The following is a 15,248-nucleotide window of genomic DNA, read 5'->3' on the forward strand; positions in this document are numbered from 1 at the left end:
ATTTCAAATAAAGATTTCAACTCCACACCGTCTGACAGCTTTATATATTACCGACAAGTCCTTATCTCCTCTCCAACTTGTGTATACACCACTGTAATTGCTCCGAAAACATTGCCAACTTGCTAATCCGCTGTCGGTATCAGCGGATTAAGTGATTGAGTCAACACCACAGCCGTCCCACACGCATTAAAATAACTACGTGTGTGACGGCTGTGGTGTCGACTCAATCACTTAATCCGCTGATACGGACAGCGGATTAGCAAGTTGGCAATGTTTTCGGAGCAATTACAGTGGTGTAGGCCTATACACAAGTTGGAGAGGAGATAAGGACTTGTCGGTAATATATAAAGCAGTCAGACGGTGTGGAGTTGAACTCTTTATTTGAAATATCACAGTCAAAATTAATAAAATCAAATAAGGTAAACCGTTACACAAAAAAAATCTCCTCCCCACCCCAGAGTCCTTTCATCTGTTCCCTTTCGTCTGTTCAGCTAGGAAGGAGATATGTATGGCGCCCTCACCAGCACTTTGATGCAACACTGCACTGACATCATTTAAAAGATTTCTGGAGCAAGGTGCTCGATATGTCACAAGTTTTAACCAAAAATGTAGTTTATTTATTAAAGAAGTTCAATTTTAACATTTTTTTCTAACATATATTCATCGTATAGTTATGTTTCACTGGTGAAATAACAATGTAGAAATCTGTGCTACAAATTATCAAATAGGTATCCAAAATGGCGGCGTCCATGAAGTGAAGCTCGCATGTGCATAAATTTCCGTTTCTACAACTGGTCCTCATCACGACTGAATCGTTTGATTCACCCGTCGTCACTCTTCTAACAATGGAATACAAGTTTGATCACATCGACACTTTAATTGGCCATCAAGATCGTGTCTGGCACGTTGCTTGGAATCCAGCAGGCACCTTGCTCGCGTCGTGCGGAGGCGACAAGGCGATTCGAATATGGGGAAAAGAAGGTGAGCGAGAGGATGAGCATATGAAACAAATTGGAAAAGACGTTTGGGTTGACAAACCTTAGTATTTTCGTTATGAGCAATCCATTACACCAGAAACGCTGTAATTTCTGGCCCAGTGGACACTCACGACGTTGAATTTATAACACTCCGGCTATTAAAATCCTAACCTCTAGTCTGCCAGAAATTGTCCTTCCGATTGTCCCTAACTGCAATAATTGTATCCAACCAAGGCTACAATTATTGCAGCTCGATTGTCCCAACCGATGTGTGACTTTATGAAAAAGGGAAAAAAATGAGTGAAACCTGAAGTTATATGTCAGTCGTTGTAAAGGTGGAATTTTTATGGGAAGGGAAAGTGAAACCCCCTCTAAGAATCGATCATCTGAAGATGTTAATGAAACATTTATGTATATGATATGATATGGTATGATATGATATTATATGATTGAATTATTTAAGCAATAAAGCACACCCAGCGATGGTATACCACGAGATTTTGACCAGTGCATGACATATCTGCACGAGCGATAGCGAGTGCATACATGAAGTGAACTGGTCAAAATCGAGTGGTATACCGTCGCATAGGTGTGATTTTGCCATTATATCACAACAGTATATGGAACTTCTTGCGTTGAACGTCATAAACGGATTCTGCTCAAGCTGAGATTTCGCGCGTATGGCAGCCGTGGTATATCGCCAATATATCACGGTTCTTTTCGCTTCTCGACCAATCAGATCGCTGTATTTACACCATCAATATACTGGTATGATATATGTGATATAATATAACAAAATTCAAGTGAACCCTAGCTGTAATCTACACCAAGGTTTACACATTACTTAAGCAGCTGTTAGGTGACCCTTTTATATGAACAAAAAAATCTGTAAATAATTATAGGCCTAATTTCTTGATCCATTTTGGCCTTTATGTTTTCTTGTCATCTCTTCTTCTCTGTTGAAAGAAGTTGTTAAATAACTAAATGCCTTTTGAATGACATAGATTGATGAACGGAATATTTAAACAACATTACCCCACCATGATGACTCCTCAATCACCTCTCATATGAAGCCACATTAGTTTTTCATTAAAGTCCAAAACCTTATAAGCCATTTACAAAAGAATATTAACCCATGAAAATGAACCACAATCGTAACCGATTCACCCAAGGTCCCTATGCACAAATTCAAATCTGCCATAGAAAACAGTTGAATAAGGCCAAACTGTAGTGGTAAAAGGAGGAAAGAAATTGTCCCTTCAGGGCTTTGTGGCAAAGGCATTTGAATAAAATTCAAATTCAATCATCCAAGCCACCATTTTCATCAAATACTGAAGTCAAACTCCAGTGAGGGTTTTTTAAGAGTCCTATCAAGAATATTTGAATGATCTCTGATGGGCCTCTGTGGATTGACTGACAAGTTCAAGATTGATCAGGTACATTTTTGTATGTGTCAACCAATCTGTAGCCTTAGTGATGTAATGTGGTAAGCCATCCTGACTGAGGAATGCTCTCTCCATCAAATGCTAAATTCTTTTTTTTTCGTATCCTTCAAGGAACAAAATTGGTTTGCAAGACTATTTTAGCAGATGGTCATCAGCGAACAATACGATCAGTAGCTTGGTCGCCATGTGGTAATTTCCTCGCTTCAACCAGCTTCGATGCCACAACTTGCATTTGGAGTAAAAATACTGGGGAGTTTGAATGCAGCGCCACACTGGAAGGACATGAAAACGAAGTGAAGTCGGCAAGCTGGTCATCGTCAGGATCATTGCTAGCCACCTGCAGCCGAGATAAGAGTGTTTGGATATGGGAAGGTTGGTCATCATCAGCACTCCTGCTGCTGTTTTGAGCTTAGAGGGACACTAGCCCCAATGTTTTAGCCAGTTTTCATATGTTATATCAGAAAACATGTACATATTCTCCTTCCTCTTACATTGTGCTGAAACACAAAATTTAGACACAGTGCTTGCGTACAATATCCAATGCTAACGTCTTGATTAAAATTCAGTTATCAACAATAGCCTTGGAAATGCACATGTACAGGCCTTATTGATAAGCTGAATACCACTTGGTCAACATGATTTAAGGAGCTCGTCAAGAGCACTGCATTTTATGAACAGAGACCAAAAGTAATAGAAAGAACATCAAAAGTTGCATGTGATGCTGCTTTATGAGGAAAATTGGAGCCGAAATGAAAGAGCTTGTGTGTCTTAAAAGGAAAATTAGATCAAGACTGCTGCCAAGTCATATGTAAACTGTGTCTGTCAAATGTAGTACTGCTGTACTGACAGGATTCTGACCTGAACAGCTGACAATCTGAGCATGTCATGAGCAATGTCATCAATGTTACTCGGAAATGTACTGTTTTAGTACATAATGATACAGGTAAATTAATAATTGATAAATAGTAATAATGGTTTTTGCCTGGAGAGTTGGACCTGACAATTGATTTCATTCTCTCCTTTCAGTTGATCATGAGGACGAAGATTATGAGTGTGCCAGCGTACAGTGTAGTCATACACAAGATGTTAAACGGGTTCTTTGGCATCCATCCAAGGAGGTATGTTTAGCATACTGTCAGAGTGACGAGAGTATGTCACTACATCTGTAGAGATATATGTACTTGAGTCAAATTGTACATTTTGTTGTACTCCCTCACCCAAGAGAGCCATTACAGTCCTGTAGAGGGCGACCTTGCAAAGATTTCTTCCTCTGTCGTCAATGGTCTGATCCACTGAATAGGCTTTATAGGACAACTCTATTATCGTCAACGTGTGAAGGTGTTCAAGGAAAATGCTATGTTTGTAACATGTGATCTTCCAAATTTAGCTCAAGTCAATGACATATTTCAATTTGGTAAGACGATGAGGATTTCGTTCAATGAATTTCAAAAAGGGGCTACAGTTACATAGTAACATAATCACTGTCAGGTTCAGTTCGACAAGAAATAATTACTTTAAGCCTGAAATACTGAAAATTTTTAAAACAAAATTTTCATACTGTTCACCACGATTCGCTGTGAACAGGTCCAAATGGTGAAAGGATTTTGTAAAATACAAAGTCTTCTATCAACCTATTCCTTGGTCAAGTTTCTTAATATATAATGTTACAACACTTGCTATAAGCTGAAAAAACCAAAAAAAATGCTACCATAATATTCTACTTGACAACATTAGGTAGCCTTCAATTCTTTTAAACCAAAGTTTTGGTTTATTCAAATTGTAAATATGAAGTAATATTTGAAAGCAGTGTTTGTACATTCATTAACTTTCTTATTAGCATCTGAATGTGGATCCAAATAAATCTGAATCTGATTTTTTTCATCAGATTTTAGCATCGGCAAGCTATGACAACACAGTGAAATTGTTCCATGAAGAGGATGATGACTGGAACTGCTTCACAACTTTAGACGGTCACCAATCCACTGTTTGGGGTATTACCTTTGACAAGACAGGAGAGAGACTCGCGTCTTGCGGTGATGACAGAACCATGAAAATTTGGCAAGAGTACCCACCAGGAAATCCCGAAGGTAAGCTTGGCACAAACTGGACTTGTTAGAAACATGATTTGCAGTTTATGATCAACCAAGCAATCTTTCTGGCTGTCATTTGCAAGATGTGTTTATAGCAATAGTGGCTGTCTAGCTCAGTTGGTGTAGCAGTCAGCATGGTTGTTCTGTCCAATTTTAGCAACACACTTGGTTAAGTGACTGGGTATTCATTAATTTTGGTCAGTGTTTTCCCCATCCAAGAATTGCTTCATTATGCAAAAAATACAATTTCCCTTTTGCCTGTCCATTACAATTCACCAAGTTTTGGAAAAAAATTCACAAAAAAACTCACAAAATTGGAAAAACACAAAATTTGTGTCTGTGTATTGTTTATTGTCACTCAGCAAAAGAAACTCCAAATTTGTTTTGTATGTGTACAGTGTCCCATTCCAGCAGTTGCAGTGTCTGAGTGCAGTGTCATTCATGAGGCAAACTATTGCGTGAATTATACATCCTGACAGTTTCAAAGCCACCAGGTTAAAACAATTCTAAATTTGATCAGTGTAGCTTTTTCCAGCAGGGGTTTCATCTTGAATGCTTTAGCTTTCACTTCTTATGACTTTCATTTCAGGAATACCAACTACAGGGAGCAGCTCAGCGTGGAAATGTGTATGTACAATACAAGGGTACCACACCAGATGTATTTATGATGTAGCATGGTGAGTCAGTCTTGCTTTTAATGCCAAGTCAAGCAATCATCCTCTTAAAAACGGCAATTACCATATTCATTGGGTGTAAGCATCTCTCCATCTATCACAGTCAATGCAAACCTTGCATTAACAGGACTGAGATCCCTCTATAAAAACCCTTGGTGGATTTGAAACACTTCTTGTTCATGAGGTTGAAGTTAACACATTCATATACATCTACGACTAGACTGAATTCAGCTTCAATCATGTGAGGGCGCTCGCCCGTTACTGGTGCTGTCAGCACTGTTCAGATTGAAATGCCAACCAAATCAAAGTTTAAAAGTTGCCAAATTTTTCATCGGGAACTTGAACTGCCATCTTTTTGAAGCAATGTCTGCAAGGTTGATTCTTTTTGAAGGCATCAGACAAACATGATTATTGGAGGGTTTGGCATATTATTTGAAGGGCATTAGAAATAAGGTCTCATTCACCTCAGAAACAGTAATATTGGTGCATTTTTATATCACATTTAAGACTGTTCATGTAATGTGATTTATTCAGTGGTCGTAGTCATTGAAAATATACAGGAAGATGTCTGATTGCCTTCTTTTCCTTCTTTTTGATAACGTTACATGTAACATGACAGTACCTTCCAATATTATTCCATCATAGATTCTGTCTACTTTGAAGGCTATCTGTCATTTCAAGAATTATTTGAAATACTTACAAGTTCTTTTCAACTCCATATTCAGGTGTTCCTTAACTGGTTGCATAGCAACAGCATCGGGAGATGACACCATCCGCATATTCAAAGAAGACGAATCTGTGGTAGATCGCCGCAACCAGCCATTATTTGATTTAGTTTTAACGCATGAGAAAGCCCATTCTGAAGATGTCAATGCAGTGGCTTGGAATCCTAAGGATGCTGGACTTTTAGCCTCCTGCAGTGATGATGGGGAGGTCAAAATCTGGAGGTTTCAACAGGAATAATTTTACCTCAAATATTGCATTTTACTCTTTTAACCTCCACAAAAGCGGTTGATCATCGTGTTGCAGAGGAGAGAGGGAAGCAATTTTGTGCAGATATACATGAACTATGGTGAAGCAATTTTGAGATGTCTGGGAAGTTTAGAACAGCGTACAGTAACTATACCATCTGTGTGTATGTACAAGTTAAAGGTATACTATCACCTGTTCCAATTTTGCCACAGTTACCATGGAAAGAGAAAATCTAACCAATCAGAGATTTTAAGCGGGTGGCCACTTTTTAACAATAGCCCTAACATGGGCATTTTGAATACCAAGGAACGCCCCTTTGACCATATATGGGCATATTTCGATTACAGGTGACTGTATACCTTTAATGTTTATGAATAGTGTGGTGATTTTAGGATTATGCAAATTTGTATGCTCTCTAGCAAACATCGTCAATGTGTTTGAGGCGGCTAGATTAGGGAGAAGAACAATGATAATTTTAGAAACTCTTCTTTGAGTCAGTATTGGGAGGCTGATCACTGTGTATCAGCTGTCTCTTTATCTGTATGTGAATGTGAGGCAAATGATATATTTTGCATCAGTGTGAGGGCGTTCTGCTGCAGGCAGACCATGGTCAAAATCACACTGTGATAAAACTCAGACTTTCTCGACACAGAACATGATGAAGTTATGTCATTGAAATTTTCTCTCTGAGGTAATTTTGATAAAGATTTTAGTACTGGTAAGAGTAAAAATTTAGGTTTGGTTGATGGTACAGTTAAGATTACATTCGTGTCTCTGAGCCGATGATGCAGACGTCTCACGCCTTTTACCACATGTCCCATGATCTACATCAGTTTGCTTTATACAATATATCCTTTAGTCATTTCAGGAATTTCTCAATTTCTTGTATTTTCTTTTCACCAGTGTTGTACCAATACATACACATGTAATCAGTGAAAGATCATTGCATAAGATAGGCATCAATTAAGCCTAGATGGCATACACTGATGTACATGTATATGTCAAACCCATTTTTGTGATAATAATGGCAGTTGACTGGCAGCATAGAAAGGGCTTTGGGTAATTGACTGAATGATTTTGATTGGGCCTCAGCCCAAGTACATTTGTTTTCATTCCGTGGGAAAAAACTCTGTAAGGTATAACCATTTCTGGCTGAGACAGGGAGGGAAAATGTCTTGGCTTCATCTTTCTTGGCATAATAAATGGCGTAATGATGTTAACTGAATGGAAGTGCTGCTCTCAGCCAGTCTTGAATAAGTGAGATGTGAATATTAATGCTTCTCTATCTGAGTTTTTGCCACAAAATCTTCTGAATATAATCAAAATGTGCATCGAAATGCAACAATTAATGCACCCTCCGTTTCCTAGGCGATGGCACGACCCTTGCTACACCGACTGGACGAGCCAAAGTGGGAGGGGTAATTTCAGTTTGGTCGAACAAGAGGGCTCGAGACCAGAATTTAACATTTAAACTTGAAACATGTTTAATCGCTGACAAGATGTGGACTAGTGTTAACAAAGTAAAAGTGTAAAAAGGAAAGGTTTTATATCCCGGACACAATGAAAAACATTACGACTGGAAACTGTACCCCCAGTTGAGAATAGTAATGCCCACAGCGATGGAGAACACTTATCCTTGAGCTGAGAAAACCAGACCATCATTTGGAAATAGAGCTGCAGATTCGAGAAGCTCGTTCAAAATAGCTAGGTACACCCCATAAAGGGGGGTTTCGAGTTTTGAGGGCAAATTTCGCCTCCTTCATATAGAAATCGTACGTTTGTTTTTCCAGGAGAACACACCATTTGACACAAAATTTGCATGTAAAGGGGTCGCCAGTAAGCACGTGGTCAAATCTGGCATAAGAAACAATATGAAATGTTGGGTAAAGCCAGTCCAAAATAAACTGATTTGAACTTTTGTGTTTTGTAATTTATACCACTGCAGTAACATTACCTTTTTTTGACAACATCACACAATGTAATACGTTTTGAAACTGAATACTCCGACGTATTCTGTGTCTCCTTTGCTAAAAAATACGGTATGCCGATTACCATGTAAGGAGATGATGACGTCAAGACAGATTTGTAGTGCGTTTGGTCCTGGATGGTGCACGAAGTTTTGTCAAGGTAGCTTGTGTATTTATTTCCTAAATGGGAGAGATTAAGGGTCGATCTAAACGAAGGCCGAAGAATGTTATGATACTCTAAGCGAGCTGAACTCTAACGCGAATGGTTGGATAATTTGGAGGATGTCTAGAATGATCTCGTCTCATTAAGATTATTTGGCGGTCAGTATTGAATTTCAACTGCGTCACAAGTTTGCGAAATGAGTATTCCGTCGAACGGTCAACGAACGATATTTTAGAAATCTGGAGACATGGCACATCGCATTTTTATTTTATATTTTATATTTTACAAAAGATTTAAGAAGCAATGATTTTGTCGAAAATTCTGAAAAAAATACAGGAAAATTTGATCGTGAACACATTTTCACTTGGAGTCAACTAGCTCTGCGTACGATGCTGTGTGTTCCGCTACAGCTAATCGCCCCGCTCACCACAGCCCTGCAAAGACCCGTACGTGGGTCGGTGACTTCAAATCCATTTTGGGACTTGACGTAAAAAGCCAAATTACTGCCGAAATTCAGCGTTCTTGGGCCCAAGTCGTATCCCAGCCTACCTCAGCTACTCGATCGCTTCCAAAAATGACAGTCTTTTATTCACTTCTCGTAAATAACCGTCGATGTCGGCAACTCTCTCGCTAGCCCTGCGTACGATGCTGTGTGTTAGCTGTAGCACATAGCATCGTACGCAGGGCTAGGGGTCAACATGGGGTCGCATCCATGTTGCCTCAAAACTTATTTCTGTCTGCACTCAAAACTCAAAAATGTCGGATATGAACCTGAAAAATCGATGCAATTTTGTCAAACTTCGGCGAAATTTCAGCCTATAGACAAAATTTCATCTAGGTAAGGTAAATTTACTGAAATTTGATCGACAAATAATCCTGAGCTTGAACGTGACAGCTCGCCTTCTCCGGGAAGTCAAGTATCCAGCTGCCCATACACAGTTGCCCATATGGCCCCAGGTTTATGAGATTGTTTTCAAGCGACGGCGGCAGACCGTACGGGGCTCTGGATATGAACCTACCGCCGGTGTAGCTGTAATAACTGTTGCGTTGTTTTTAGTGCCCACGGACGAAGTCCTGGGGGAGTTATAGGTTTGGTCATGTCAGTCCGTCCGTCCGTCCGTTCACGCAGATATCTCAGACATGCCCTGGTCAATTTCTTTCAAACTTTGCACAAGAATAGTACCCAACCCCATACAGATGCACGTCGATTTGTTTCACAATGCGATCGAATTGGCCGTGTTAGAGGACTTTTTAGTTTACACCTCCATAGACTCCCATGTATAAGGCAGTTCTCCATAGATTCCCATGTAGCTATAAGGCCAAGAAAAATAAAAATTTAGTTTCTCATCGTATTCATATTGCCTAAAGGATGACAGTGACACAGTTTTTGTCCCCACGGATAAAGTCCAGGGGGCTTATAGATTGGGTCATATCCGTCCGCGAGTCCATCAGTGAGTCCATCGGTTCACGCAGATATCTCAGACATTTTGACAAAATATCATGTGACCTTGGTGACCTTTGACCTCAAATATACATTATTGTCCATAACTCAGTAACCACAAGTGCTAAACCTTTCATATTTGGTATGATGGGACACCTTATGACGCCACATATTGTACGCCATTAATTATGCGCATATCTAATTTTGAGCGAGCCAATAGAGCTAGAGGTCTGATTTTTGGTATATAGGGATAAGTTAACAATATAATTTGTTTGACAAAACGTCACGTGACCTCAATGACCTTTGACCTCAAATATACATATTTGTCCACAACTCAGTAACCACAAGTGCTACACCCTTCATATTTGGTATGATAGGACACCTTATGACACCATATATTGTACCTCATTAATTATGCGCATATCTTATTTTGAGCGAGCCAATAGAGCTAGAGGTCTGATTTTTGGTATATAGGAATAACTTAGCAATACAATTATTATGACAAAATGTGACGTGACCTCAATGACCTTTGACCTCAAATATATATATTTGTCCACACTCAGTAACCACAAGTGCTACATCCTTCATATTTGGTATGATAGGACACCTTATGACACCACATATTGTACCTCATTAATTATGCGCATATCTAATTTTGAGCGAGCCAATAGAGCTAGAGGTCTGATTTTTGGTATATAGGAATAACTTAGCAATACAATTATTTTGACAAAATGTCACGTGCCTCAATGACCTTTGACCTCAAATATATATATTTGTCCACAACTCAGTAACCACAAGTGCTACACCCTTCATATTTGGTATGATGGGACACCTTATGACACCACGTATTGTACCTCATTAATTATGCACATATCTAATTCTGAGCAAGCCAATAGAGCTGGATGTCCGATTTTTGGTATATAGGGATAACTATAGGGTAGAAATCTAAATATGCCCATCTAAATATTAGACATCTACCATCGAGAACAAAAGAAATTTGCTGTAATTTGAATATTTAAGGAGTTTAAGCAATTTCCACTATAAATAAAGAACCCCTGCCTCAAACTCCACAAAAGTTGCTAGACATATTTTGCCGTTGTCATGCCATTGCTTCGTTTAATAACCAGTTAATCAAATGCCTAATTGACAGGAGGAAATTCAAGACCATATTTGAATAGTAGTATATATTGTCCTCAAAATTACTCTATCACGGCCCAAGTACTCATTGCCTTCAGCAATACTGCCTTGTTTTGATTGTTTTTGCTTGAATTTTAGGCCAAAAAATAATTGATTTGTTTCTGGTCATGGCGCGCATCATTTCAAAGTGTGTGCATCAACTCTTTTTTTCCTGTTTTTCATTTGCTCCTATGGAAAAAAGGGAAAAATGTATCAAATTCCACCAAAAATTTAAAAAAATTGCGTCGCCGCATCATTTTTTCCACATGTCAATGACCAGAAACAAACCTATTATTTTTTTTTGCCTTATTGTCAACTCTAAATTTGAAGTGTGTGGTACATTTATGTACATACATGTATAAGAAAGTGTACTTGGCTCAGTAAGTACAGCCGAATTTCAAAATGGCTTTATGGTAATAAACTCACTTTTGTACAAATGTTTTGTGTAGCAGTGTTACCAACAGACAGTATTTCCTCTAGTATTTTACAAATCATCATCAGCAGTCAGTGTACTTGGTTCCTGTTAAGGAAATGTCACCTTCAAGTTTGCAGGGAGTGTGGCCTGACAGGATGGGTGGGTGGGGACTGACACTCAACAATTGACGGTATGATGTAACCGATCACAAGGTGAACAAGGGCTAATTAATGATTTTTGGTATTTTCTAAATTCTACTGCCTATAATTTAAAATTTAGGCTGGCCAGTGTAACTACTTCCCTTTATTATTGCATTGTTACTACACTTTTTGGAAATGGTTTGTCTGCTTTTTGTTGCTCACAGAGGTACAACAAGGACACATTTCCCAAGCTCCTCTTTTTAGATTTCACAAATTTGTACATGGACATGCAGAGTACCAGTAACATGTAGTATTGTGTGAGGGCGCTTTACCTTTAATTTTGTTCAGATAACATCTAAATAGAAACTTCTTATTCAAATGTTCTCTTGTTCAGCAAAATGAATTTCAATAGGAGTTTCCTGATTTTAAAAATTGAAGTGGAAACTCCTTTACTTCCAACATGTACTCATGTACCACCATGACAGCATCCATTCAAGGACCGCCTCAAGGCAATGCTATTTTTTCGTTTCCGTTTCCTGACAACAGCAACGCAACACAGAGAGCCAAGTTAAACCAAGCCACATCAATAAACAGGCATTTTGACAGGCATTAGAGGGAATAACTAGCTGAGGACCAGAACAAAAATTTTATTAAAAATTTACTAAAAATTTATTAAAAATTTATTTTATTAATAAAAAGATGTCACTTAATACTGCATTCACTTCTCGTTATTATGTTGTGTAGAAGTAAAATAAGAAACAATGCAATTACTATCCTCTCCCTCAACTTGGAATATAAAAGGTGCATTGAACGCTCATGATACTACTGGAGGGGTACTCCCATAGAAAAGGTAGATGGATAAGTGCCGCCTGAATGGATCACTTTTCACGAAAAAATCTTCTAAAACATGGATCGATTTTTCATCTGAAAAACCTCTGAACATTGGTCGATAACAAAGCAAATGCCCTATGCTTTAGGGAAACCTTCACATCTAACTATAACCAGCACAGAATATTAAATGGTCAACCGTTTTCTCGGTGCAGTATATGAGCCGACTCGGAGGGAAACGAAACGTTACGTCGAAACACAGTCGTTTGGAGAGCTATTCAGCGCTGGGACTATTCGCCCCATAGACGAGTGTACAGAAGCGAGAAATACCCCAAGTCTGGAAACAGAATGGCTATAAAAACCACGCCATGTCACATTCCGTGTCCGATTTCACTGTGAAAATTAGCAAGTTCATCTATCATGCAACCGTCGATCGTTCCCTATCATTCTAAAATTTCATACCTGATACTTTATCTGATTCAAAAACGCTCGTTTCGTGTGATTTTCGGCCGAATTCGACGGACACCTCGCCAAAACCTAGGGGTGAGCAACATTCCGGTCACCTCACAGTGGACGTTGGGCACCTCCACTTTACTGACATTAGCGCCGCGTACCCATGAGGGGTGACTGGAAGGTTTTCATGCCTTATGGTTTGGCGACGTGTCTTCTGAACTCGGCCGAAAATCACACGAAAATTCATACCTGATACTTCATCTGCTTACAAAATGCTCATTTCCTGTGATTTTCGGCCGAGTTCGAGAGACACCTGGCCAAAATATAAGCGTGAGCAACATTCCAGTCATCCCTCATGGGTAGGCGGCGCCAACGTCAGTAAAGTGGAGGTACCCAAGAGGTGACCGGAATGTTGCTCACCCCCAGGTTTTGGCGAGGTGTCCGTCGAATTCGGCCGAAAATCACACGAAACAAGCGTTTTTGAATCAGATAAAGTATCAGGTATGAAATTTTAGAATGGTAGGGAACGATCGACGGTTGCATGATAGATGAACTTGCTAATTTTCACAGTGAAATCGGACACGGAATGTGACATGGCGTGGTTTTTATAGCCATTCTGTTTCCAGACTTGGGGTATTTCTCGCTTCTGTACACTCGTCTATGGGGCGAATAGTCCCAGCGCTGAATAGCTCTCCAAACGACTGTGGTCCAAACGTGAGGCTGCTGACGCAGAGCAGTCACGTGACATGTGACATAGGCTTGCCCAAGATGGCGGAAAGTGTAACATGTTTACTTCAGCTCTTCGTTTTGGCTATTGCGATATGCGGTTTACGGGCGCTGAATGTGTCGTCGGGCGGGCCAGAGTTGTATTCTTTGCGCGTGGAAGAAGGGGCAATATCTGTGGACAGAGGTGTGCCAGTCGTTGTCAGCGGAGAGACATACACGATACGCCTGATCGGTACCGATCTCGGCCCTCAGACGTTGTTGACGTTTACGACACAGGATAACGCTACGAGAGGCGATAACTGTGATGACTTTCACCACACGGAAGTTTTCCGAATAAGCAGACACGACGATCCGAGTGAAAGGACCGCTTTATATAAAATTGTCTTGCCGAAGCCGCACGGTAAGGATGTGTATTTCGTTTGTCTCAAAGATGCCGCGGAGGACGGTGGATCATGGGTGTACCAGGGAATGGAATCATGGATGGTCCTCAAATCAGAGGAACCTCCGAAAGAACTCGTACCCCTTTGGGCAAATATAATATTATTGACCATTTTACTCATATTATCGGGCTTATTTAGCGGTCTGAATCTTGGACTGATGGCGTTAGACCCCACAGAGCTCAAAATAGTACAGAACTGTGGTTCACCGAAGGAAAAGAGTTACGCGAAAAAGATCGCACCAATTCGTAGACATGGTAACTACCTGTTGTGTTCCTTGCTCCTGGGAAACGTAATGGTGAACAGCACGATCGCTATATTGCTTGGCGAGCTAGCCACTGGTGCCGTAGCCATCGTTGGCTCAACTATTGGCATTGTCATTTTCGGTGAAATCGTTCCCCAGTCGATATGCTCCCGTCATGGTTTAGCTGTCGGTGCGAAGACAGTCATTCTGACAAAATTTTTCATGTGTCTGACCTGTCCCATGTCCTTTCCAATAAGCAAACTTTTAGACTGCATTCTAGGACAAGAGATTGGCACAGTGTACAACAAAGAACGCCTGATGGAATTATTGCGAGTGACTGCCCAGTATGCTGACTTTGAGAAGGGTGAAGTGGACATCATTTCAGGTGCACTTGAGCTCAAGTCCAAAACCGTCGTGGAAGTGATGACCCACTTGGAAGATTGCTTTATGATCGACTACGGTGCAGTCTTAGACTTCAATACAATGTCAGAGATAATGAGTAAAGGTTTCACCCGCATCCCTGTGTATTCGGGTGAAAGATCGAATATTGTAGCGTTGTTATTTGTGAAGGATTTAGCTTTTGTAGATCCAGATGATTGCACTCCGCTGAAGACCGTGTGCAAGTTCTACAACCATCCAATCAACTTTGTCTTTGAAGACACTACTTTGGATGTGATGCTGGAAGAGTTTAAAAAAGGTAAAGTATGCGTCAATGGTCTTTCTGTATGTGGAAAGTGGCAGTTTCCAGTTCATCTTGTTCATGTGATAAATTATTAGAGCACTTTTTTAACCCCTTGTGCCTGTTACAGTACCTGTCGAAGATATACTATTACTCAAATCCAACTATTCGTTGAAAGAAGTGGTTGCATCATGGATGTAAGGGTGAGGTTGCTTTATACTGAGGATGACTTTGATGCACACCTGAATGGCATCGTCTCTTGATTGTGAGGATGACATTCAGAAAATACTGTTTATCAGTCTTTCAGAAAGCAATTCAATACTTACAACTTTATATATGAAACTGCAAACTACAAAGAGTCCAGCGTTAGATCCAGTCTACCATTTGAAATAATTATTGTTTCTCTGTAATCATTTGGCAG

General features: G+C 39.8%; 2 protein-coding genes across 3 annotated transcripts in view; both read left to right on the forward strand.

Annotated features, from left to right (window-relative positions):
* Positions 1 to 714: 714 nt before the first annotated feature.
* Positions 715 to 7,388, forward strand: LOC139120053 (probable cytosolic iron-sulfur protein assembly protein CIAO1 homolog). The gene is made up of 6 exons (XM_070684084.1): positions 715 to 981; positions 2,534 to 2,794; positions 3,449 to 3,540; positions 4,308 to 4,509; positions 5,102 to 5,189; positions 5,912 to 7,388. Exons 1-6 carry the CDS (start codon positions 846 to 848, stop codon positions 6,147 to 6,149), a joined length of 1,017 nt encoding a protein of 338 aa, XP_070540185.1. The 5' UTR covers positions 715 to 845; the 3' UTR covers positions 6,150 to 7,388.
* Positions 7,389 to 13,484: 6,096 nt separating this feature from the next.
* The window catches only part of LOC139120078 (unextended protein-like), a 36,795-nt gene continuing 35,031 nt past the window's right edge, over positions 13,485 to 15,248 (forward strand). For both annotated transcript variants that reach the window (XM_070684153.1, XM_070684154.1), the window contains exon 1: positions 13,485 to 14,845. In XM_070684153.1, the coding sequence (XP_070540254.1) occupies positions 13,510 to 14,845 (1,336 nt within the window). In that variant the 5' untranslated portion in view covers positions 13,485 to 13,509. The remainder of the gene's footprint in view (positions 14,846 to 15,248) is intronic.

The sequence above is a fragment of the Ptychodera flava genome, chromosome 20 (genome assembly GCF_041260155.1).
Source record: "Ptychodera flava strain L36383 chromosome 20, AS_Pfla_20210202, whole genome shotgun sequence".
Classification (NCBI taxonomy): domain Eukaryota; kingdom Metazoa; phylum Hemichordata; class Enteropneusta; family Ptychoderidae; genus Ptychodera; species Ptychodera flava.

What these genes read in the sequence shown, in the direction of transcription:
- LOC139120053 (XM_070684084.1), top strand. Translation starts at nt 846, where the DNA reads ATGGAATACAAGTTTGATCACATCGACACTTTAATTGGCCATCAAGAT. An exon ending in TTTGGCATCCATCCAAGGAG is followed by an intron (nt 3,541 to 4,307) that starts GTATGTTTAGCA and finishes TTTTTTCATCAG; the next exon opens with ATTTTAGCATCGGCAAGCTA. An exon ending in CCCACCAGGAAATCCCGAAG is followed by an intron (nt 4,510 to 5,101) that starts GTAAGCTTGGCA and finishes CTTTCATTTCAG; the next exon opens with GAATACCAACTACAGGGAGC.